Genomic DNA, 27253 nt, shown 5'->3' with positions numbered 1-27253 from the left:
GCTGCTAACTTAAAGGCTGGCAGTTTGAACCCACCTAGGCACCGTGGAAGAAAGGCTTGGTGATCTGTTTCCATAAAGATTACAGCCAAGAAAACTCTATGGAGCACATTTCTACTCTGTAACAAATGGGGTCACCATAAGTCAGAATTGACTCAAGGGCAACGGGTTTTAAGTAGCAGGATCCTAAATTCCACAGATCCACCTGCTCGGGCTAGAGAGCTCCGAGGTGGCAGCATACCAGGCTCCAAGTCCTACGCACATCATTGCAGATGGCTGCAGCACAATGAAGAACTTACAGAACTAAATTCCCCAGAGGTTGAGTCGACATCCCCTCAGAATACGGAGTTAGATCCTGTCACAACTTCAGATATCTTCCAGGGAGATGACAACTCTCACAGAAGGAAGTTCACATGAGTCACAAGCCTACAGCCTCAGAATACTAAGCAGCTCTATTTCTCACCTGACAGCTGGGGTGACATGAAGAAGCCTTATTCCCTTTTTTTCCCCCTGACTAAAAACAACTTTATGGGGATGGGAGGAGACACCCTTTCTGAGCTTGGCGAGGGCCACAAACTTGTGAGGAGGTAGGACAGGCCCCCAGACACGTGTGTCCGCCTTGCTTCTCCTTTTGTATTTCACTAATGGCAGGGTTCTGTCTCCTCTGCTTTCACTGTTGCCTGAAGATATGAAGAAAGAAAAAAAGGCAGGTGGCAGGGGTAGGGAGTGGGGAGAATAGAAGAAGGAGCTAAATTGCAGGAATACAAGCACATTCTTCTCCAGTATCCTTTCTTTCCACTAGGACTTAACGTACAAAATAAAGCATCAGATGACTATGCTCAAGGCTGAATTATCCAATAGGCAAAGTAAGCATGGCGTTTACTTTGCTTACCAGATCATCTGTAGTGAACAATTTCACATGGGTTTCACCTGTCCTAGAGTAACTATTCATACTCTGATCAATGTGAAATTGAGAGATTTATTAAAATAAAAGAGACAACTGGAGCTAGGAATAGTCTGAACCCCCTGTGGTGGAATCCAGTAATCCAATATGGCGGCTAACCAGTGATGTTTTAGAAAGGGGAAACAAAGAACCTGAAGATCAGTACTTGATTGGTATTTACAAACTTAGATCAGTGAAAGACATCACTTGATTGGTAATTATAGGCTTAGAACATGGAAAGACATTTACTGATTGTTATTAGGTCATTTTAAGGCAGGACTTCCTGTGGCAGGCCTTCCTGTGGTGGGATCTTGCAGGGCAGGACTTCCTATAATGCAAGCTCATAAGGTAGTTGGCTTAAAAGGATATACATATCTTTCTTAGATTGGTTATGGTGTCCTATAAGAATATATGACAAGCGGATGGGAATGTCCCAGTGTAGTTGTATTGTTGTTACTGGACATTCCTCTCTTTGAAACAGCATGGAAAATGGCTATTGCTAGGGTGGAAACAGAACTAGCCACAGAGTAGCATTCAAACCTCAAGACAGCCATTTTAGATCTTCTCAGGTACCTAAAATTTCAAAATTTCTTTACACACACCACATCTTAAGATTAGTAAGTAAGCACAAGTAAGCCCATGCTTACCTTGCTTACTGGGTCATCTGCCCCTTTTAGGGATTGTAAATTTGAAAAGAAGCTTTGATTCTGTAGAAAGGTGCTGTGGGGCTGGGAGAGAGACAGATGCCAACCATACCTAGAAGCACAGTCTTTGACGTGGTGAAAAAAATGTGAAATTGTTCACTACAGGTGATCTGGTAAGCAAGGTAAGCATCGTGCTTACCTTGCCTATTGGATAGTCTGCCCCTGACTACACATTGTTATTTGGAATACAGTTTTCTTCCAAGCCAGCTGTTACTTCACATATTTTCTGCAGTCTTGGCAACCTTAGCTTCTCAGTATGCTCTATTCATTTTTCTAAAGCTCCTGTTCTCTCTGTGGAACCCAGTTGGAAAAAGATAACTTGTTAACCAGGGCTTTGCTCAGTAGATGTCTGATAGCGTGTCTGAGTGGTATGCAGACGGAAGTTCCGGGGCTTCTGTTAACTTTGAAAAATTTTTCAGTGGGCCTAGAAGACTCATAACAAGGAGCCCTGGTGGTGCAACAGTTAAGCGCTCTTCTGCTAACTGAAAGGTTAGTGGTTTGAACCCACCCAGCAGCTCTGAGGGAGAAAGACCTGGTGATCTGGTGACCTAGATTATAGCCTAGAAAACCCTATGGGGCAGTTGCACTCCATTACACAAGGTCGCTGTGAGTCAGAATCTACCCAACAACACCGAACAACAACAGAAGGCTCTGCAGGCGTCCCTGGGCGGCATAAACAGTTAAGGTCCACTACTAGCCAAAAGGTTGGCGTTTACGAACCCACCCAGCCGTGCCTTCGCGAGACAGGCCTGGTGATCTGCTTCAAAAAAACCGTATGGAGCATTTTACTCTGCACACATAGGGTCACTCTGAGTCGGAATCAACTTGATGGCACCCAATAACAACAGAAGACTGCAAAGCATGTCAACAGTGACGAGTGGTGAACTTTCATGTGCTTTGCTATATTATTTAAGATAATTTAATTCTGCTTTAGAACATAAGACAGCTCATAAATAGGGAGGATAAATGACACTGGGTAGAGAAGCAACTAACTTGTGAGACATAGGCAGAACTCACAAAGTTGAGAACGTGTGTGCTGGAGGTATAAAGGGAGGGATGGAATGACCTGATACTCACGATGCATCCGTATGCATATGGCACCCAGCATTCGTGATACACTAAAAAAACATATGAGGACTTAAGTGAGGTCTTAAATTGGCCACTCATCGTTGACGTCCATTTCAGCCTCAAAACCCCCTGCACAAGAAATGCAAATAAAGCCAGTCCATAGCTGCTCCTCAGGCTAATGAAGAGTTACAGCTAACGGCCTGGTGGGCTTGTCCCCGTGTGTTTCTGATAAAGCAAGTGTGCTATTGACTTAGCCACCTTCCATCTGCCGAAACCTCAAGGCACCTTGCTGAAACTCCAACTCTGGCCCTAATTACCATGCCCTCATGGGGAAGGGCCAGTGTGGGGTGGGGAGGGAGAGAGGGAGGAGAGGGAGCAGGAGAGGAAAACGGAAAGGAGGAGATGGAAAGGGTGAGGGGGAAGGGAAGAGGGGAGAGGAGAGGGAGGCAGAAGGAGAGGTGGGCGGAAGAGAGGGAGGGGGGAGAGGGTGGGAGAAGGGAAGGGGGAGGGAAGAGAAAGAGGGAGACAGAGAGGTGGAGTGGGATGGTGATGGGGATGGGGGGGAAGAGAGGGAGAAGGAGAGGAAGGGGCAGGGAGGAAGAGTGAGACAGGGAGGGAGACAGAGGAAGGGGGAGTGAAAGGGAAGGAGGAGAGGGAGAGAAAACAGGATATATGAACACCATGTGTCCCAAGGTTCAAGTAGTCTGGTTCTTCTACCTGCTTGTTCTCTACCCTCCATGTGTTCACAGCCCCATTGCCTTGCCCTTGTTTTTCACCGCGTGTTTGAACTGATTAATGTGCCACGTGATTCAAGTGTCTTAATTTGTTCTGTGAGCCTTTCTGTTCTGAGACCTCTAGGGCAGCGCGATGGTGGACTTGGGGGCTGCCGTTGCTTCAAGGTAATTTCTCACAGGACGTTTTCATACCAGGGCTATGAAAACAGTAACAGGAATGACAGCTCTGACTTTCTGAGGAGTTACTACCAAGAGGCAACAATCTACGCACTTTATATAAAAAAAAAAAAAAATAGATCACCTCAATTAAGTCACACAACAACAACAACAAAAAACAGTTGCCTGCAGTCAGCTCCTACTCATAGCGACCCTGGAGGACAGAGTAGAGCTGCCCCATAGGGCTTCCAAGGAGCAGCTGGTGGATTCGAACTGCTGACTTTTTTTGGTTAGCAGCCACAGCTCTTAACCACTATGCCACCAGGGCTTCAATCCACACAATAACCCTATTAAAAAACAAACAAACAAAGAAACCCATTGCCATGGAGTCGATTCCGTCTCAGTAGATATTATTATTCACATTTTATAGACGAGAGAAATCGAGGACTAGAGAGGTTAAATAACTTAAAGGTCACTCAGCTAGTAAGAAACAGAACTAGGATTTGGATTAGGGTCTGTCTGACTCCAAAGCCATGCCCTCCCTATTTTGGGGCAGGCTAAGTTTCTCCCTCATTTACTTCTAGTGAGACCTTCCCTGGCCACACTAACTAAAACCTACCCTCTGCTCCCATACTTCCTGTCTCCCTCCCAGGGTTTATTTTTATCTCCTTAGTATTATTGGAAACCCTGGTGGTGTAATGGTTAAGTGCTATGGCTGCTAGCCAAAAAGCTGGCAATTCAAATCCACCAGGTGTTCCTTGGAAACTCTATGGAGTGGTTCTACTCTGTCCTATAGGTTTACTATGAGCTGGACTTGAAGGCAATGGGTTTGTTTGGTTTTTGCTTTTTTAGTATTATTACTATCTAACGTATCTTTCTTATTAATCTATCGCTTTCTCCCCCATAAGAATGTGATTTCTATAAGGGCAGGATTTCTGTCCGATTTAGTCACTTCTGCTTCCCTCAGTGCCTAGAACTGTGCTCAGCACACAGCAGATATTCAATGAGTATCAACTGAATAAATGAACAAATTCTATTATTGAGTTTTTTTCTACAGACCTCTTTGGAAATAAAGTCACAGGCACAAGATTATCTTTCAGGCTGAAGATTAACCCTGAAAAATTTAGGGTTAAATCAATTTAAGGGGCATGGGGATTTGCACAGTGGCGTAGTGGTTAAGTGCTGTGGCTGCTAACCAAAGGGTCGGCAGTTCGAATCCACCAGGTGCTTCTTGGAAACTCTATGGGGAAGTTCTACTCTGTCCTATAGGGTCGCTCTGAGTCGGAACTGACTTGACGGCACTAGGTTGGGTTTGGGGATTTGCAGAACAAAATTCCAAGGAGAAAAAAAAGGACTAGAAGAAAATTCCATTGTCAACCTTGATTCCTACACTACCCTGGCTGACGCTGTGGCTTGCTCACTTCCACATGAATTTTATTGCATTGTAATTCCAAGGAGAAAAAAAAGGACTGGAAGAAAATTCCGTTGTCAACCTTGATTCCTACACTACCCTGGCTGACTCTGTGGCTTGCTCACTTCCACATGAATTTTATTGCATTGTAATTCCAAGGAGAAAAAAAAGGACTAGAAGAAAATTCCGTTGTCAACCTTGATTTCTACACTACCCTGGCGGACCCTGTGGCTTGCTCACTTCCACATGAATTTTATTGCATTGTAATTTGAGGGCTGTCATGGATTAAATTGTGCCCCCAAAAATGTGTGTCAACTTGGCTAGGCCATGATTCCCAGGATTGTGTGACACTCTACCATTTTGTCAACTGATGTGATTTTCCTGAGTTATAAATCCTACCTCTGTGATGTTAATGAGATGGGATTAGCAGCAGTTGTGTTAATGAGACAGGACTCAATCTGCAAGGTTAGTTTGTGTTTTAAGTCAATCTCTTTTGAGATATAAAAGACAGAAGTGAGCAGAGAGACTGGGGTGGGGAGGGGGGGAAGCTCATACAACCAAGAAATAAGAGCCAGGAGAATAGCATGTCCTTTGGACCCAGGGTCCCTGTGCTGAGAAGCTCCTAGTCTAGGGAAAGATTGATGACAAGGACCTTCCCCCAGAGCTGAGAGACACAAAGCCTTCCCCTGGAGCTGACACCCTGAATTTGAATTTCTAGCCTACCAGACTGTGAGAGAATAAACTTCTCTTTGTTAAAGATATCCACTTGTGGTATTTCTGTTATAGCAGCACTAGATAACTAAGACAAGGACCTTAGATACCTCCCATGGTTACCTCTGAGAAAAGACCCATAGAAAGTTTCATATGTATGTGATTGTGGGGCATCTAGGAGCCCTGGTGGCACAGTGGTTGAGAGTTTGGCTGCTAACCAAAAGGCTTGCAGTTCAAATCCACCAGCTGCTCCTTGGAAACCCTGTAGGGCAGTTCTACTCTGTCCTATAGAGTCATTATGAGTCGGAATCAACTCGACAGCAACGGGTTTGGTTTTTCTTTCTTTTATGGGGCAGAGAGGGGCCTTATGTTCGCTTGCCTCTGTTGTGTGTAAGGTGCTGTACCCACATCTTGAACTCATTCAGGTGTGGCTTTATTGGGATACCTCCATTTTCAGGTAAGGAAATTGAGCCTCGCTGAGAATGTTAACTTTCCCTAAGTGTCTAACTGGTAGCAAAACCAAGATTTGAAGCTGTCTGCCTAATGCCCCAGCCCACTCTGCAGAAAGATTGCTCCAACAAGAAGGAAGCTCACAATGAAAAGAAACACAAGATTTTCTAAAAAGCTGAACCATCCAGCTGAACCTGAAGGGAACCCACCCGTCCCCTCATGCTGTTTCTTAGAAAAGATGAAATAAATTTCTCCGTTCATGACATGACTTGTTCTGTGAAGGATGAAACATCAACTGAACAGATCTAAAGTAGCTCTGAAATTTTTGGTGGATGTGCAGTTCAAATGGAAACAAAACTGATTTAGTAAAATTGGAACATGATTTTTGCCACAGGCTTGGTAGGCTTTGGCTCGTCTTCTTGGATATGAAAATATTTTTTTTCCAAATTAATTTCTTGAAAACTCAGCTGTCTCAGCTTTTCAAGCCAGGAGATTAAATGGATCTGATGGACACCAGCAGCTCTGTGGAGCACCCTGAGCAGAGTCATAAATAAAATGCGTTAGATAATTTAAATTTGATATAGTAATACCCAGGGACACCAACACTGCCACAGAGCCACCCCTCCGTTCATTTCTGCTCAGTTAGCTATCAGTCAGATTTCTGGAGACAGAGCCAGCGTCTGTATGCTACCATTATTCCAGATGAGAAGAAGTGGAATATAAGAATGTCAGGACGCTGTTAGCCAACAACATGGCCTTCGTAATATCACCTTGAAACATGGTGAACTAGACCAGGTACCTGAATGTTCATAGATGTTAAAACCCAAAAATACCCTTTGTTGTCAAGCTGATTCCGACTCATAGTGACCCTACAGGACAGAGTAGAACTGCCCACCAGGGCTCTCTGACCACTTCACTTTACAGCTTCATTTATTCAATCACTCAGATATTTATTCACTCATTCCTCCAATCATCTGTCCTTCTTTCCATGCAATAAATATTTATTGAGCACCTGCTATGTGCCTGGTGCTCCGCTAAACTGGGAATAGAATTTACAGACCTGGGTAGCTGTTAGGCACATGTGGCGAATGAGCACTTAAAATCTGGCTAGTCCCAAATTAGCAGGCCTGGTGGTGCAGTGGTTAAGAGCTTGGCTGCTAACCAAGAGGTCGGCAGTTTAAATCCACCAGCCGGTCCTCGGAAACCCTATGAGGCAGTTCTACTCTGTCCTACAGGGTCGATATAAGTCAGAATCAACTCAAGGGCAACAGGTAGTCCAAATTAAGATGTACCGTAAGTATCAAATACATAACCAATTTAGAAGACTTACTATGAGGAAAATGAGAGTGTGAAACATACTGTTAATAATTTTTTTATTACTTACATGTTGAAATTATATTTTTGATACATTGGTAAAATAAGATATATTATTACAATTGATCTCACCTATTTCTTTTTACTTTTTTTTATGTGGCTACTAGCAAATTCTAGTTACTTAGTAATTCAAATGACTTATGCTTCCATCATATTTCGATTAGATAGTACTGTGACTATTTGCAAACCATTTCTTCCTGCTATTATGTTTAGTTGGGAGAGGTCAGGGGTGTCTTTCAGGGAAGATGATAAAATGTGTAAAGGCTGAAGGGATGATTCATTATGGATAGATGCTATTTGTAGAGTTCAGGTCATTACATTTTAGTTTCTGAAAACTTTACTTTGGATGCTAAATATCCAGGCCCAGTGCTTCCAGAACTGACAAAATGCAGAAAAATTGGAATGTTGCAATGTTGCTGTCACAGCTTTCTGGTATTTCGTGAGTTGTCATTGGACACTCTAGATCCCTGGATGTCAAGACAAGTGTACATGGCAACGCTAAAAAAGATGGTTTAGGAAAAGTAAATATGGAACGAGTTGTTTGACATGATGTTATGGCTGTAAGTGAAGTGAACTTTGATCTTGTGTCGCTTACTTGAAATTAAGACCTCTGAGTTGTTTTATAAGCCTGCACTGGCCTGCTAGCAGGAAAAACAAAAATCCTTGAATTGTCATTCGTATGGGAATAGAATTTAATGACTCGGGGATTTTGTGAAATTAACTAGTTTTGGCAAGAAGCCCTAAATGAAAAGCAATAAGGCTCAATTCCAAGTGTCTTTTGAAATTTAAATTAAATTAACATTTAAATTAATTTTAAAAAATCATCATATTCTCAGCTCAACAAATTCGTGGGGTTTTCCCTTTGCTTTTTTTTTTTTTTTAAAGGTGTATAAACTAACAGGGCGCTGTCTTTTTGCTGTTATTACAAGCAGCACACATAGTTTGCAGCCGCTTTTTATGACCAGGGTCCACCACTTCCTCCCTGGCACTGTGAGAAAAGTATAGATGGAGAAATTAGTCTGGCATTTGGGAATGATAGAAAACCAAGCCAGAAAAACTCCTCAGACATACAAATGCTCTCTGTCTCTCCAAGTCCAGCATGACTCATGTTGCAATGAATTTCCTTTTGTCTAAAATGAACTCAGGAGAAGATTTTGAAATACATGGTCGGGATTTATGGACGCAAGACAGTTAAGTGTACGAGTATCACGGAGCACAAGGAATCGTCAGCAACTCTACTGGGATGAACGCAGCGTCATAAGAAAGAAGAAATGTGATGTGGGGGTGATTTTTTCTAGGATTGGAAAACATGCCACCAATGCCAGATATTGTAGAAGAGACAGATGGCATGGCAGATGCTGTGAAAGAAAAGGGACTTACTATGAGGTGAACCAGAAAAAACAAGAAGAAGGACAGAGAAAAAAGTACACAAGTTTCCCTGTGTTGTCAGGAACGTCTTCTCGTGGCCCTAAAATGTCTAATTATGTCCCACAGGGTTGCAGATTGCAAAGGGAAGTGTCTCACCGCTTTCTCCGCTGACTGAGCATTTGGAATCTACGGCCGTTCTTTTGGGGGGACTCACTTTTTGTCTATTGATTTTGTAAGGAAGAGAGGGAGGCAAGAATTAACTGGATGCTTGATGCCAACGTATTACAAAGAAGGTGATGCCGCTAATCTTTTTATGGCTCAACTGGTTGCTGTAGGATACGTAGAAACTGGACGAAACTCATCTTGGCTTGTTTTAGAAATGCTCCCAATTGACGTTCTTTAATGGTACACATCAGTCGAATGAAATTTGCATTTTAACATCATTTAAATCGAGGTTATTTAAAACATGTCTTAGAGATACCCAGTGTGGGCATACGTGACCTTTAATATTTACATGGGTTGGGTCTGGAGACTCTGCAGTGCCCCCAAAACTTAAAATTCCTCTCTACTTGGTCATCAGCAACAGAGAAGAGTTAGTGTGGAGTGGGATGGTGCTCTGTTATCAGCAAAGTGTTTAGGTCCCCCAGGTTTAAAATAGGGGGCTCAGAAAAATGCTAAGTTAGTACATATTGTGTTTCCATGGGGTGATAAGGAATGGATAAAGGCAGGAAAGATGATCTACTGCGAAATAGCCAGACACACACACACAGTGCAGATCTCATGGACGAAAATTAAAAATTGTGTGTTTGACAACCACTGTCACGTTACTTACGTCGGATGGATTTAATTCAGCCTAAAATAACCAATGTAAGTTGCTAAAACACGGAAAGTGTGAATGATACTAAGGATTTTCCTGCCATTACCAAACAAACCAACAAATGCACATAAAGATAAATAAATAACTGGTCAAATACCTGGTGATGGTTTTGTCACTATATCTGGAGAAGAAATTGAGTCATTAATGACAGGCTATAGAGGATCATTGACTAACAAAGAATTAATGTAGGTTTTCAAGGATAATGTTGATTATAAGTAATTTTTACCTTATGTACTGTTTTTAGAAACACCAAAAAGCCCTAAGGTAGACTCCATGCTATGTATATAACTTTCGATTGCATACACGTACATGTGATTTACAAAATCATTGCAAAAATGAATCCAGAAAGATCTCATACATCATTTTTCCCATTTAGAGAGCAGCAGATGTACCCAAGGTCACCTGGCAATCCTTGTCTCTTTATTTCCTGTGTCCTCTCTCTATGAGCCTCCCAGACCAGTACTTTTCTCTGTTGCAGTAAAGTAGAAAAGACTAAATGTAGAAAATGTGCTTCCAAAGATTAGTTTCAAACTCTTTCATTTCTACTGGGCCCATCAAGGAATAAATGAGTATACTAAGCTTAAAAAACAAATCTGTTGCCATCAAGTTGATCCTAACTCATAGTGACCCTGTAGGAAAGAGTAGAACTGCCCCATCAGGTTTCCAAAGAGCAGCTGGTGGATTTGAACTGCTGATCTTTTGCTTGGCAGCCAAGCTCTTAACCACTGCGCCACCAGGGCTCCACACTAAGTTTGAGAATACACATTCTCTGAAAGCTGGGGAGCACTCAGAGGGAAGCTCTTTAGATCAGGAACAAGTCTTGCCTGAGTAATTGCCTGTGGAAAGTCCCTGCTAAGCCCTCGGAGAGGAAAAAGCCTTGGAGTTGCGATGGGCTGGCCGTGGGTGGGCCTCCCCTTGCCCTTGTGCTACATCACAGCACATTGTAGTTGACTGTCGCTGAGTCACAAAATGCCTTGTTCCTTGACCTTAAAAACCCGCTGCCGTAAATGCACATTGTTTGACACCCTCTTCATTAAGTTTCTGAACTTGGACAATGACTCATGACGAAATTGCCTCCTATTCTGCTTTGTGAAATTTTATATAAGAAACTCAGGGAGTACTTCATTTTCTTCCGTCCCAGGAGAGGCTAGACATTGCTGCAGTTATAAACTCCATTGGCAGCAATTATTATTATTATTTTTTAAACACCTTGAAGCTCCTTTCTAATAAAGCTAAACACCCAGTCAATGCCTAGTGGTGCAGTGGTTAAGTGTTCAGCTGCTAACCAAAAGATAAACAGTTCAAATCCACCAGTCGCTCCTTGGAAACCCGATGGGGCAGTCCTACTCTGTCCTACTGGGGCACTATGAGCCGGAATCCACTCTACGGGAACAGATTTTTTGGTCGTCAATGCTTATACGAGAGACACCATTTTCTTGTTATTACGGATAGTTTGACTCCTACTGGAGTCTTCTTTTATCAGTATAATACAAATTACAATGTTTCCTTTTAAGAGAACCCTACAGTATGTCCCTAAAATTAAAGGTAGGGGTGGGATGGGCACGTACAAAAAGACCTTGAGAGATTCCCAGATGTTCTGTTATCCTGTACGAGGTGTAACAGGAAAGAATACTGTTTCAAGTAAGAAAATAGTCACTAGGCACTTAAAATGGGAAGCAATGCCAACCTTTCATTCCATTGCCATCGAGTTGACTCTGACTCGTGGCAGCCCTACAGGACAGAGTGGAACTGCCCCATGGGGTTTCGAAGGTGTAATCTTTATGGGAGCAGATGGTCATATCTTTCTCCAGTGCCAACCTTTCATAGTCCCCACCAAACTACATTTAATTTGACACTTTCACTGACTAAATGGCTTCAGTGCTCTGTTTCAGTGTCATTGGGAATGGTGTGACCTCATATTATCCTTACAACAAATATTTTATGTACTAATAAAATGTTTATGGTCTGCCTTGTCCAATACATAATCTTTGCTTTGACAAAAAAAACGCATCTCTGGCAGTTCCATGGATAATCACTTTAGAGTCTCTAATGCTGACACTACGTCATAGTAAACTATTTACCCAGAATCAGGAAAGCTGCAAACCCAAGGTAAAAAATTGGGTATATATGTATTTTTTAACATTTCTCTCTATTTGACAGAGTTAAATAGCACAGAAAATAATTTCCATAATATTTTTTGTCAGAAATGCAACATATAGAAAAATCCTTATCTACTTCAGTCATTTCTAGGTTCTATGACTACGAAATACCCTGTAGTAAGAATGATCTTCATAGGCCCTGATTTATCCCGTGATCTTGAACTGTCTTGTGACTCATCAAGGGTGACATTATCTTCAGTGTAATTTTATGTTGAGTACACGACTTGAATGATTTAAAATTCGGTTCATATTATAAACCTCAGTTAACCAGAACATTTCCTTTTCCTTTCCTCCCCAAATATCTTGATTCTCAATCACCTTAGGCAAGCGATGATCACTATGACTGTAAACCTCAGTTAACTAAGGCCTTCTTTTTGCCTTGTCCTCCCAAACTATCTTCTTTCTCAATCAGCCTTCTTTCTCAATCAGTCCCGTAAATAAATGTAATTTGAGTACAATCTGGTTTTAGAAACACTCTGGAAGCTTCCCCAGGGAGAAGCTTAAACAATTGTCTTCAAACAGTTGTGAAAGAAGGGGGACAAAATGCTGCAGATCCTTGAGACTCAACAACGCATGAGGGTCTCATTTTTCAGAAGTCACTCCTGTAGACCCTCTCTCTGTTCATGGTGCCACTAAGTGCTTGTTACTGCAGATCGAAAACTAATCAGGCCTAGAGTCATTACAAACCAGGAAGACCCTCAGAGGATTTAACCAGAAATAATGATGGCTGGGCTACAAACGCCCTCTTCCATTAATTTTACGGTTTTACTTGGTGAAATCACAAAAGTGAAATGAACCTGGAAAAGCGAGCACTGTACCAGCAGGCACCACAATCCCAGCTCCTTCAACTGCTGAAAACAGATGAAAGATGCCGAACGCCGAGCAGCAGCTTTGAGGGTAAATATGGGGCCGGAGAGACATCGACCAGAAAGGTGTTTATTTTTCCATATTCAGTCAGATCAGTGTGTGAGTGTATTTCACTTCCTGGTTCGAGTGGAATGAGTGGAATGAGTCCTCTAGGTAGCATCAATAGTTTTAAAATCTTTTTATTAAATTTCTTTACTCACCTTCCATTGGGGTGTTATTGTCTGGTCGATTTGCAAAGACAACATCCACGTACTCAAGCTGCAGCCTCTGGAGGGAGCCTTTCAATCCTGGCAACAGTCACAGACAGGAGAAACCCAAAAAGCCCAAATATGAGAACCGTTAGAAAGACGTTTGGGTCCCTTTAAAAAATTGCATTTTTTTTTCCTTTAAAAAGGCATTGGATTAGTTTCAACAAGACATTGAATACAATGACGCTAATTGGCCCCGCTGTACCTTTTAAAAACATGTCAAAGGTTGACTTTGCTCCAACAAAGAAAAACCTGAGACCTTTTTCAATAAGAGGTTTCCCACAGGAAATAGGCACTCAGTAAGGATCCTTCACAGTGACTCATGCGGCAGGAGCCTGAAGCTGAATCTAGAATAAAAAGCAGCTTCTCTTTGAGAGTTTGTGCTCCTTCCTCTTGAAAAGTGGAAATTAATGTTTGCTTGGAATTATTTAATGGCTTACAGTGGGATAGAGATAATATTTATTGCACATCAAACCCATTAAAATGGAATACATCAGAAATAAACGATAGCCTTAACCCCGTCTTGATGTACACATGGGTTTTTAAAGTAACGGAAAAGAGTTGGCACACGAAGACTTTACTCAAAATTTTACTAATTGGAACGAAGTTTGAAGACTCAAAAATATAGCTAAGCTCTACCATTTCTATTATTCTCCATTCTTTTGGAAAGAAACAAATAGATGGCATAGAGACTTTAGAGCAGAGAGTGAGACCTTTAAAAAATCTAGTACCAAAAATCTATGTTTCAACCTTCGCCATTTGGTTCTATTCCTGTGAATCATCGGAAACAATTAATTTTACTAAAATTAATACTTCCCTGAAATAGAATCTATTGTATATAATATTATGCAACCAAAAGATGACAGTATTCGAGAATCGTTTTATCTCATTTCCATGAGGCACAGCATTTCCTTATCAGCCTGTTCAATTCCTCAGGAAGAGCAGAGGTTTTCTTTTATTATAAGCATAAAGTTAATTGCATGTTAAATGAGGCTCTTATAAATTTAAATTTGGCTCATTTAAATTTGATTTTTCAAACTGGTTTATAGGCCAGCCGTAATTACTCTCCTGACAGGAAAATGGAGTGCTGAAGATAGTTCTGGAAATATTTTTCATTCATTGAGAAAGGATTGTCTGTGCTGGTAGCTTGTTAAAAGCATCGATGAAGAGATAAGAGCAGACGGGTGTTATGAGGTGCAAGGCCTGCTCTAAGAAACTGCAGTGGCTTTTAGGCCTGCAGTATCACTGGCTATCTCAAGGGGCAGTTCGAAATTAAATTTACCTTAAAAACACTCTGATATGAACCACTTTTTGTAAGCAATTGAATGTGAGGAGGAGGTAAGGGCAGGAAGAACAGGATCACCAAGAAACCAATAATGGGGCCTCACAAGGTATAAAAGGTTGGAAACCTCTACCCCCAAATGCTGTGGGATCCCACTTGAGTTATTTTATTTTGCCTTTTGGACTGTGACTCGGTTGTCTGATCTACAGCAGGGATAACAATACCTACCACCTTCAGAGTCACTGCTCCAGACAACAAGTGAAATCAGTTGTCTAGCACTTTGTCAGCACAGTGGTCTACAGAAATGTTGTGATAATTATAACAGGGGTATTCGCATCTAGAAAGATTCAGAGTGAGAGGTGCCAGAGACTGAACGCCAAAGATTTTCGAAGAACACTCTGGTTTTGGAGGGAAGCATTCAATGACAGTTCTGGTGCATTGGTGCGGGACCTGGCAACGTTTCATTGTTATACACAAGGTCGCCATGAATTCGACATGAATCTACAGCAACTAAAAACAACAGTGGGTCCACACCTGACACTGAAACCAGGCGTCCTCCTTTCTAAAGATGGCTCCATCCCACCGTGTGTCTTCCAAACAGCTCAGTGTGGGCTGAGAGTAACGAGGAGAAGAAGCTAACACAACGGCTAACACAGTACCGTTGTGATGCTGTGCGAACTGGCATCTCACAGACTGGTTGTCATGCTTTGAATTGTGTCCCCCAAAATATCTGTTAACTCGGCGAGGCCATGATTCCCAGCATTGTGTGATTGTCCACCATTTTGTTATCTGATGTGATTTTCCTATGTATTGTAAATCCTACCTCTATGATGTTAATGAGATGGGATTAGCAGCAGTTATGTTATGAGGCAGAACTCAATCTATAAGATTAGGTTGTGTTGTAAACCAATCTCTTGAGATATAAAAGAGAGAAGCAAGCAGAGAGACATAGGGACCTTATACCACCAAGAAACAACAGCCAGGAGAATAGTAGGTCCTTTGGACCTGGGATCCCTGCGCTGAGAAGCTCCTCGACTGGAGAAGACTGATGACAACGACCTTCCTCCAGAGCCAACAGAGAGAGACAGCCTTCCCCTGGAGCTGACACCCTGAATTCAGGCTTCTAGCCTCCTAGACCGAGAGAATAAACTTCTGTTTGTTGAAGCCATCCACCTGTGGTATTTCTATTACAGCAGTACTAGGTGACTAAGACACTGGTCGTGACTTAAGTCATTTACTCTTTCAAGCAACAAGCATGTATTGAGTCCTGATTTCATTCTGAAACTGTGCTGGGATGTAGAGATGTAAGGACACGACCTTCATCCCCATGGAGCATGTTGGGAATATTTATTGGCATAGATTCATTGTTCAAGATGATGCCGTGCACCCTCATGCAATGCCATGGGCTTGATGTAAAGGCCAGCCTTGTTGTATTTAGTCTTCCCTCATTTCTCAATTCTTTCTCTGGAAAGTGTTCTTCCTTGGTATTCAGAGATTCTAGTGTATTCATGTGAGAGTATGAGACATGAGGTGTTGTATGAGGCCAGTGACTCACCTGGTCTCTTGGCTTTGAAGTTGAGTAAATGGAAACCGTGCACTTAAGAGGCGCTGCCCACTTTGGAAGGTCTCGATCATATAAGGTACTGTAATCCATGGTACTGATTTTAGGTTTATTATACATGAGATGGAAAAACATGGTGGGGGGAGGTTAAGCAAGGAAAGGATATCAGACTTCCAGTTTGAACCGATCCACTCTGCTATATGGAGAATGACTTATGGGGTAAGACTACCACAGCAGAATAAGCTTCTACTAAGTTGGTAAAGAGATCGACTGCTAACCGAAAGGTCGGTGGTTCAAAACCACCAGCGGCTCTGCGGTAAAAAGATGTAGCAGTCTGCTTCCATAGAGATTTACAGCCGTGGAAACCCTAAGGAGTCGCTATGAGTTGGAACTGACTCAAAGGCAGTGGGTTTAAGTTGGTTAGAAGTGTTCACATTTAGGAAAAGTTGTGCAAGTAGAGATAAGAGGAATTGCTGGTGTACTTGATATAGGGTGTTTGGGGGACAGAAATAAAGGATGTCTCTTAGACTTTGGCCTGAAAATGAGGGGACTCCTACTTGAATGGGGAAGGAAGGCAAGAGCAGATTGGTGGTGGCAGCAAGGCTGTAAAAAGCTCCCTTTGGGCTGTGATTAGTTTGAGCAGCTCGTCAGTCAGCTGCATGGAGCCCTTGTGGCTAGATGGACCAGTCTGGCATTCAGAGGACAGGTCTGTGTGCAGGTGAGGTATAGGGTCTGGGATACAGGGTTCAAATCTGGGCTGGCCTGCAAGACCCAGGGAAAGGCTCTTAACCTCCCTGGGCCTCAGTTTCTTCATCTGTCCAAGAAAGAATGGGCTAGGTGATCTTTCTACTTTAATTCCTCATTCAACTGCAAACTAAATCAGGTAGTTGTATTTTTTCCTCTTTGGATTCTTTAATCAGGTAAAAAAAAATCAGGTAGAAATAGCTAAATCATAGCAATATAACGGCATGCTCAACAAAGGTTTCTTTGAGAAAGCCATCTAAGATTTATCTCCAATAAACAGTTACATTCTATCTCCATTTAGGAAATGCTTGCTGAGCACTGGCTCAGGGCCAGGTATTGTTTTAAGCAGACATGCAACAACGCATTAACCTTGACTGTACAAGAGCCGCGGACAGCTAATCAAAACCTGAGGAGGTGAGTGCTTCCGGGCAGCGGCTCACACTTGCTGAAGGCACTCTTGGCCTTAGCCTGTCCCTTGGCACTCGCGAGAGGTGAACACAGGGGAGGTGGGAGAAATGCTCCCTGCCCTCGAGGAGATCTTTAGAAGTTTACTAGAAATTCCTCGATGTTATCAAATGGATAACAAATTATGTTATTAAAGGAAAGAGCTTTCAGGTGAGTATAAAACCAAAACACAAACCTGTTGCCGTCGAGTTGATCCCGACTCACAGAAATCTAAGTTCGTTTTCCTTTTAGGTTTTGAAGTTGAACAAAACCCAAAACCAAACACGTTGCCATCTTGAGTCAGTTGCGACTCATAGAAAGTGAACATTAGTCCAACTTAAGCCTGTTTCCTAGGACGCTAAAGAAATAAGCTTATTCCAGACACCCCGGCTGATTGGCGTGGCTGGTGGTGGGTCAGCTGTCCAGTGTTGCTGGTTCAGCTGTGGAGAAACAAGGAAATGAGTAGCTCGAAGATTCTACAAAGGGTTCTATGGAAATACGCTGCCTTGTCATCCTTCACACCTACTGCAGACTTGCTTTCATATCTAGCTTGAAAGAAACGCTGCCTTAACAACGTGCACTGTTTTCCTATACAATTTTCCAGCTTCTTTTCAGGAGATCTTCTCAGTCACAGATTAAGACACGCGTTTCTTTTTATAAAGCCTGTGCTGTATTAGAATAACACCTATGGCTGTGCCTCCCTTTGCGAAACATGGTTATCCTGGATGGGTGAACCTGGTCCTCTGGAAAGAAATTCTGTGATGAAGACTTTTTTTTTTTAATTATTCTTTAATTGAAAAATCATAAATTATCTTTTTTTTTTTTTAATTTAGATAATAGGGCTTAACATTTGCAATTCATTAAAGAGTTTCCAGCAGAGCTTTCTCTAATTATTTCCTAAAACAATGACAGTGGGTTTGTGTTTGGAATCACGTAACAAAGCTGTTGTTTACCTAAAAGGCAAATGAAGACTTAGACACAGCTTTGGACTGTAAAAACACACAAACGATTTATTTATTTGTACAATTTGCTTGTCAAAGTATTTCTAGTCCTTTATGTTAGGCGTTAGAGAATCTGACCCACTAAATCCCAACAGTAGCATAATTGGGGCTTGATAAATGTTTGTGGGGTGGTTGAATGGATAAATAGAATTTTAGAGCTGGGAAGGACCTTGGGATTCTAAATGGAAGTAATAAACCTATTAGTGAAATTTCCTTCCCCAGCTTGTGAATCTAAGAATGTTCTATCTAGCTGGACTTAAATTAAGGATGTTAGATTCATTGAAAAGGCCTTTCATATGAATTAACTATATATGTATATACTATGCACAAGTCAAGCTCATTTTATACTATATAAGCTAACTCAGGTGGCCAAGGTCAGCAAGCACACAAGTGGCCTGAATGCTACATGAATCGGACTTCTGTTTGACCTTCTAACAATGCTTCTCAAATTTAATGTGCACACAAATCTCCAATGCTGGACAAGGTCGCCTCTATGTCAGCACGAGTCCACTGAAATCCGAGGATAACACTTCATAAACCTCTTCAAACTTTATTTTGGGTCTAGAAATCTTACGTTCTTGCTTTTCTGTAAAATTTTCATAACTGCTAAGTAATTTCAGCCTGCCTTTGGGCTGACCACCTAGCAGTCCTGAGCTCTTGTCTTTGGCTGAAATGGTGAAATTGCAAAATAGTAATAGTAGTGATGATAATAACAACAACCTAAGAATAAATGATCTCAATTTGCAATCTCAAAAGTTTGAAATTTTGTGTTAAAGTTCGAATCTGGGTCAGCTCGCATTTCAGCGGAACAGGTTTATTTATCCTGAGAGATTAGTTTCTAAGAAAATTCCTGACTGATTTAAAAAGAGAAGGAATTTAAGATATCTCCATTAAGTTGTATGAGGCCTACAGAAAACTGACTCAAAAAAGAGAGAGAGAATCCTGAAATTACGCACACACGCTGGTAAATGTTAAAATAATGGCAATTCGTGAAAAGCATAGTAGCAGATCTTCTTCACTTTTTGTCTTCAATTTCGTGTTTCTTTGGTGATTGCCAGCATGAACCATTTTCTGAATCTCTCTCTCTTCTAATCAATTAGATTTTTAAAAAGAGAGAAGAGAAAAACATGAACTTTCGAGGCAGCACACAGCTGCCCTGTCCATTCACTTCACGGTACCAGCAGACTTGGGTTGCTTCTCACTGATCAACTCAGTGGTGTAGGACACAAGTTACGGTGTACCTGCTGAGTACAGAAATGGTAACCGTTTGGAGAGGCAGCTTGGGCTTGGCTTCATCGTGTCAAATGGAAAACTAAGGCCTGAGACGAGATTCTGTCTGGGTAAGGAGTCTGGGAGCTTCCTCTGGTTCTACAGCCTGGGATTGATGGTGACAACCTCAAAGTGTCACTTACTTGATAGAGAGTGTCCTTGGCCATGGAGCGAGGACTAGCTGCTGCACTAATAAGAACCATGAAAACGGTTTCCTTTTGGGGTGATGAAAACCTTTTAAAATTAGATTATGGTGATGTTGCACAAGTCTGTAGCTATTACTTAACCAATGACTGTATACTAAGTAGATGAGCTTTTGTAGTTTGAAACTTACTTCTCAATAAGGTTTTTTAATAAACCCAGTCTTATAATAATGCCTTATTGATGTCAGCAGTACTGGCAAATGAGAAGAGTTCTAGGCCATTTAGCCCCTCTTTTGAATTCCCATTCTCCCCTCTATACCCCTACAACCCACTCCCCGCACTCAACCCCAGGAAGAAACTCGGGCAACTGTGATTCTTCTTATATAGCATTTTTCTTCCCCTTCCGATGTGCTTTGAATCTATTTAGTTGAAGCCTTTCTTGAATCAGCAGCCAATGAATGAAAATAAACTGTAAGCAGCAGTACCCACCTTCAATAATATGCTTTCTTGACAGCCCTCTTTCTGTTTCAGCTCTGCCAAGAAAAAAAGCAGCAAATGACTTTCAGCGGGGGTGTACTTTTTTTTTCTTTTAATAAATCTCTGTTCCAAAGGTACAGAAGAATAATAGCTCTTACTTGGACGGAATTGCTGATTTTATACCCTGTTCTTGGCAAATTCTGCACCTCTGGAGGCTGAGGAGAGAGGGCTTGTAGGCCGCACACTCAGCCTCTTTTCTTGGGAGACCCCAGGAGATGGATTAACCATGGACTGTCACCATGCCACCCTCATCCCTCAGCACCAGGCTTACGTTAATAACTACTCGGCTATGTGCAATTTGACACCTGGCTCAATCTTCTCAGCTTGGCCTTAACCAATCCTGAGCAAAAATAACAAAACAAAAAATAAACAACCTTGAGATCATTTTGTGAGCTTGCTATAAGGTTACCAGGCTGGCGATATCACTAGCTTTTCTGAGAAAGGAAGCAGATCCGAAACTGTGTTTTGACCTTCAAAAGAAATTTTTAGAACTGCTTTTCTTCAAAATGAGATGAATCAAGTCTTCCATAAATTAGTTTCCTAGAAGACAAATCCTTCACGAGGACTTTGCCTGCCCAGACAATTCTCAATTCTGAAATGGCTCTGACCAGTTAGAAAGAAATATGGTTCATGAATTTTAAAGTATTGATGAAATGTTTCTCCAGCATCAATACCTTCGACAGCCTTTTCTGTAAAATGTAGTCGTTTACCATTCACCTTTGATAATTTTGTCTTTTTATAAATATAATAGATAATATTGCATGTAGCGCTTTACTATATAACACTTCTTGCAGACATCGTTATTTCCTGTGTATTTTTAAGCTATAAGCAAGGTTTTGAGTACCACTGCACAAGACAAGGAAGGCTCCGCGAAACCAAAGCGCAACGCGAATCCACATCACTACGTTGCTTTGTTTTTCTACAGACTACTGCAGGAATCAAAATTTAAATTCCATCATCCTGTCTTCGTACTGATCATAAACAGGCTAGAAACAATAATAAAGTGTGTGTGTGTGTGTGTGTGTATACACCAAAACCAAACCCATTGGCGGTGAGTTGATTTCAACTCATAGTGACCCTATAGGACAGGAGAGAAATGCCCCACAGGGTTTCCACGCCTGTAATCTTTACGCAAGCCGACTGCCCCATCTTCCTTCCATGGAGCGGCCACTGGCTAACCTTTCAGTTAGCAGCTGAGTGCTTCCCCACTGCGCGCCACCAGGGCTCCGGTATGTGTATACACACATACCTTTTGATTAGAAGGCTCCTAAAGCAGAACCTGCCCCGCCCCCTGTATTTTCTTAACTCTTCTCCATCAATTATAGGGAGGCAAATAAGGCTCTTGCTGAGACGCCAACATTCTTTGACAATGCCACGAAAAGCGCAGTGCCAACAACCACTCTGGTATATGGGAAATAGCTTGGTGTTGTCTTACACACTTGTTAAAAAGGCCAGACTTCAAAGTCCTGCTGAATAATTTAACTACCAGGTCAAACTCTAGCAGGCCCACCAGAAGCCAATCCATCTTGTGAAATTCGTTCTGCATCCCCACCACAGAGCAAGGACTTCTCTTTCATTTGGCCCGACAGAGAGCCAAGCAGGTAGCTTCATGTTATTCTCCACATGAGATGGTCCTTATGATCACTACTCTCGGAGCCCTCTGCGGAAACCATCAGAGACCTGCACGAGGGGCTATACAAGACATTTTCACGTTTGCGTTCCTCAGAAATCTCTGAGTTTTGATAGATACGAGTAGCTTTTCTTCTGTGATGCCTTGTGCTTATTTTCTTTTCCTGAAATCTGAACTCTATTTTGGAAACAGGACTAAGTGTGAGGTTGGACTAAAAAATCTCCACGAATCACTTAGTAACCAGTGACCACAAGCTTTGCACTAAATTTCTTTGGGGGACAACTTGCTAAAATTGAATCCTAGCCCAGTTGCTATTTCCTTCACATGAGAAAAAAACAATCAAAACCAAAAACCTTTTCTCCAAGCCAAATTAATTCAGTAAGTTAGATGTAAGATGGTTGCCTAAATCACGAATGACTAGCTGTTTCCTGTCAAGTGGTGAGACAAAAGGTATATAACTTACTTTCCGCCCCAGTAGAGTTTGGTTGTTATGACCAGGCTGGACCTCCTGTATGTTAAACAGACAAACACAAACACAGAGAAATATTAAGTGAATTACAGACTATCCCACTGAATTATATTATTATTATAGCACCAGAAACAATTCATTATTGTACCTCACATTCTAAAAAAGCAGATGAAGAGATAAAATTGTCAACGCATGTCACTGAAATGTAAAGACAACGGGAATCGATCAGTGGGGAATTGAAGTCTGGTTCTCGAGGAAGGGGTTGAAGGGACGTGATCTTGGCTGGAGAGGCTAGAGGAGGGAAGGGCTGTGTCAGGGGGTGGGTGAATAGGTGGTACAAGGTGAAGGTGGGTGGTAGGTGAGTACGGAAGGGCAGGAACAGTCAAGGAGAATGACAAGTGAAAGGACCTGGAGGATGGATTGCTTTAGTAGCCCAGATAGCCAGCAGTAACACTTATTTGGAGCCCTGACGGCACAGTGGTTAAGAGCTCCGCTATTAACCAAAAGGTCGGCAGTTCAAATCCACCAGCCACTCCTTGGAAACCCTACGGAGCTGTTCTACTCTGTCCTAGAGGGTCGCTATGAGTTGGAATCAACTTGACGGCAATGGGGAACACTTATTTAGCGTCTGGTGTAACGATGATCGTGCTGACTGTGAGATTTTCCTGGGAGTAAGTCCCCCCTCCCTCAAGGGGTGTGAACCCTAGTGAAAAAAACCAAAGCTTTTGCTGTGCAGTCAATTCCAACTCGCGGCGACCCCAAATGTTACAGAGCAGAACTGCTCCATAGGGTTTTCTTCGCTGTAATCTTTATGGGAGCAGATCACCAGGCCTTTCTTCCATGGTACCAGTGGGTGGGTTTGAACCATCAACCTTTAGGTTAGTAGCCAAGTGCAAATGATGTGTACCACCCACAGCCCTAAGGATCCCAGGAGCTCTGCGTTATCACCTCTTCCAACAAAGGTATTCACGGGCAGGAACTGATTCATGGTAATACTGATGATGAAGTAAGTTATAATAGTCAACAAGACTGAGAATAAACAGGAATGAAATTTCTTTGAGTGTCTTCTTAAATGGAAATGGCATTTTAGGAAAACAGCCCTAAAAGTCTTAACTCAAGTTTCTACCAGTTGACTCCCAGGGGAATGAGATGTGGAAATCTTGTCAGCACACTTATATCCTTCTCAGATCCACACCCAAAGTCAGGAAAGGCAACGTAGCCTTATGATTGAGGAATAAGAAATATATCTTGAGAAAGACAAGCATATAATTTAAAATTAGGAGGTAAAGCTCAGTGCAATTTAGTTTCTCCAGATATGTAATTCAACTGAACTGATCTAGAAAAAAATTATTTGCTATTCGGAGGTTAAAAAAAACTTCAGGAGTATTCAAATAAGGCATTTATAACTTCATCAGCCGTAGCGTAAATGTCTAGAGATACTGAGGTATAAAAGCCTAGCATGATTAATGACAACCAATGGGGAATGACCACTGTGACAATTCTGACAATTTGGCTGCAACAAGAAAAGTTCATAGAAAATGTCAGCAACCCCATCCCACTGAGATTAATTCCCCAAAAAGTAATTTGAATCACTGTAATGGAAGGCCTACCAATACATGCAACTGGAGATTACACACCCCAAAAGGGCTGATGTATTTTCCAGGTTCATTCATCAACCTCATGGTACCTATTATAACAGTGATCTACCACAGGAAAGCCAGGTCTCCTTTAGCAAACATTTTCAGAGCTTCCACGAAAGGTTGGATGGAATATTATAAAAATCGAATGTAGCCCTCTTGACTATTCAGAGCGGTCGGGCCTGACAATGTTGTGATTCCATCCAAACGCCATAGACTTAGTTTTTCAAAGTTAGGCTTTCTGTAAAATGTTTGGTGTATATGGGTGTGCACACTAACATTTATGTTCAAATAGCAACGGTAGACAGGAACATGGTGTGATATCACTGACCCACATGGAGGTTCTCAAAGTAACTCTTCAGAGGGAGTAGAGGAAAATATGAACTTTTTGTATTGATGTCTCACAACCTTCAAAACACTCTTGCACCCCTTACCTCACTTTATCGACACAAAACCTCATGAACAGTGACATCCATTTTACCTGTTGCCATTGAGTAGATTCCAACTCACAGTGACCCTACAGGACAGAGGAGAACTGCCCCACAGAGTTTCCAAGGAGCACCTGGTAGATTTAAACTGTCAGCCTTTTGGTTAGCAGCCATAGCTCTTACCACTGCACTACCAGGGTTTCCACGACTGTGTTGAGTGATAATGAAATCCTCTGAGTGTGGAGGCAAGGAGACCTAGTATACTGTGGCAGCCTACACCCTGATGCAGACTTCACTATGCTATTCGTGGACTTAACCTCCACGTCATGATTCAGGCAGTGATGGCTGGACAAACATGCTGGTGGGGAGGTAATTCCGCAAGGTGGACGACCAGGTGGGGACGTGAATATTTTCCCACATTTAAGGTTGAATACATTTTTCTCTTAAAACCCTTACAGCCTCTTCTTGTGGAGGTGGCAGGGAATGGAGAGGGAGGAAGTAGACCACCAACCCTTATTTGTTCATATCTCCATAAATGTCTAGTTCTCCATTTCTGCAAGGCCTTGAATTCCTACCAAAGGTTTCTCTCAGAGGGAGGAGTCAGCAGCCACGATAACGCATGGAACTCTGGCCCTCCTAGTTTCGCCTCCCAAAGGGAGCTTAAGTAAAGCATGTAAAGGCGTTGTAAAACCCGCCTGGAGCTGTACTCTTTGAAAATGCCCGTGCTTCCTAGACCGAATTAAAAAAACACATGCTGAGACTGTATGCATAGGCACAGAGCGCCTTGAAGGTAGTCCTCACTAATGCCATAGTTGTGGTATTTATGTGGCCATCAGCAGCCGTGCAAGAGCAGTGGAGGTCCACAGCTGGTCCAACGGACTTTGCTAAGCTTTGCCTAATTGGCTACTTAATGGTGGAAGAAGTGGTTGTTGTGGCTGATCCAGACAGTGCAGTGGAGGGGTGTGGCCTGTCCCCAAACAGGCACTACAGCATTTCTCATTGCCACTGGCTTTGGCTAGAGAAGGTGATGGGTGGAGACCCACAAGCACAACCCCTCTTATTTTTCCAGGCAGTGCTCTAGGGTGGCAGATGCCCAGATAAGGCCCTCCCTGAGCACACAGGAGAGGCACTGGCTAATTGAGCTGTGTTCAGATAAGAAAGCAATGGGGTGTGTTTCCCCAGGGCTTCCCACTTCATCATTTCTTTGCATCCAGAGTTGTTAATAAGATAAGCAGTGAACACAAATACGAATGTGTAATCAGCTTCCTGTCAGCTTGCTTCCTTCACCAAATTACCACAAATGGCAGTTGGAAGCCCTGAAAAACGTCACTTCACTTTATGCACAGATATCTCAGGAACATTCCTTCCTTCTCTGCTCAACCCCACATAATTCACTGTGAGCAATGACTAGCCAATAATTTTCAAAGCACAAATAATGAACTCGCTGACATGTATTTCAAACCATTGTAAATCATTTCTTTACCAAGAGTTGACTTTTTTTTTTTTTGGTGACACCCTTTTGGTCAGGTGCCATATGAGTTTATGTCCCCTGCCCTGGTGGAAAACAGCAACACTCTTTCTAGGCAAACAAGTTGTTAAGGGGAACGCGGGTACCTCCAGCCTTTCTTCTTGATGATGCTCCCCAGGATCACCTCAGCCCTGGAGGGGGAAACAGAGAACGTCTTAGGATGCAGCGTCCCGGGAAAGCCAGGGTCAACCCTATAAGCCCGAGCCACTCCTTGTCTGAACCCTCAGTGCCTACGTATCCTGAAAATAGAAGCTGCTCTCAGCTGGTAGCAGGGCTTCCGCTGTTTCTGCTTGTGCCTACAGAATCCTGCTCTGGAGCATTCCAGAAACACCTGCCAAATCCTGACACACTGGCAGGAGACCGCCTACAGGCCTGATACTAAGAAACAGTGGACTCATTTGGCAGCTCAGTGTTTTTGAACCACCTGAGCTCACATATAAATGTCCAGCTTGGTGATATCCAATGGAAGTCCAGGTTTTCCTTCTAACTGCTGTGGTCTCCAATTGTGACCAGGCAGGGCAATGAGACCACACACTGTTTAGATAGAAAATCGTGACTCCCCGGGGCTCTGTGGGTTTAAGTGTCCCAGAGGCCAGGGCTGCAGACACAGTGGCCCACATCTAGAGAAAAGTCCTGGGTTCCTGTGACAAACTTTGTCTCAGAAACTTTGTTGTAGGAGCAAGACAAAAGGAGACAGAGAAGTACCCTTCCTGCCCAGGAGGCTGGGTCATGAGAGCTGTACTGGAGTCATCTCTGCTGTCTTGCCCCCTTCCACCTCCCCTAGCTGTGGCGTGATGGATCGGAGCTTGAAGGGACTAGAACTTCCTTCCCCATCTGTCCAAGTAAGAGATGCAGAGAGAACGTCCCAATTTCACTCAAGGCTTGAGGAACTCTGAGATGTGGTTATGAAATAATGTGACTAGCCTTTGAATGACCATACTGGAATCTCCTCATTTGCTCAATCGTGTATTCAACTAACATTTATCCATCTCCATAGCCGTCACTCTGGCCCCCACCTCGTCTGCCTCCCACATAGACCAGGACAATTCTCAACTTTGTGAGAAGCAACTGAACTCTCAGAGAGGGTCAATTGAGTTAGCACTTTTGTCCATCAGGGTTTTATAGATGAGAGTCATCACTAATTGCTATTCGTCTTAACTGAAAGCTCTGCCTTTGTTAGAGTAAGCTGATGTTAGCGGTTGTCAGGTTAGCCCCTGACTCATGGAGACCCCATGCACAATAGGATTGGACTATTGTGATCCAACCTTAGTGATCCATAGGGTTTTAGTCTGCCTTAGTCTGGAAGCTCCACTGAAACCTTTTCAGTGTCATAGCAACATGCAGGCCTCCATTTTCAGATGGGTGGTGGCTGTGCTTCAGGTGCACTGGCTGGGAGTTGAACCAGCAATCCCAAATGGAAGGTGTGAATTCTGCCACTGAACTACGATACCCTCTCTTAGAGTGTGCAGCCTGGCAATAAACCAGGACATGGCTTAGCCACGGAGCATGCTCC

General features: G+C 42.6%; 1 protein-coding gene across 2 annotated transcripts in view; it reads right to left on the bottom strand.

The window, feature by feature from the left end:
• Positions 1–27253, bottom strand: part of KCNAB1 (potassium voltage-gated channel subfamily A regulatory beta subunit 1) — a 228950-nt gene that overhangs the window by 43878 nt on the left and 157819 nt on the right. For both annotated transcript variants that reach the window (XM_003416135.4, XM_023555364.2), the window contains exons 5-8: positions 25827–25871; positions 22142–22186; positions 20001–20044; positions 13020–13106 (exon numbers count right to left, since the gene is read on the bottom strand). In XM_003416135.4, the coding sequence (XP_003416183.1) occupies positions 13020–13106; positions 20001–20044; positions 22142–22186; positions 25827–25871 (221 nt within the window). The remainder of the gene's footprint in view (positions 1–13019; positions 13107–20000; positions 20045–22141; positions 22187–25826; positions 25872–27253) is intronic.

This window comes from Loxodonta africana, chromosome 23 (genome assembly GCF_030014295.1).
Source record: "Loxodonta africana isolate mLoxAfr1 chromosome 23, mLoxAfr1.hap2, whole genome shotgun sequence".
Taxonomy (NCBI): Eukaryota; Metazoa; Chordata; class Mammalia; order Proboscidea; family Elephantidae; genus Loxodonta; species Loxodonta africana.
This window is presented reverse-complemented; position numbering and strand designations above follow the sequence as displayed.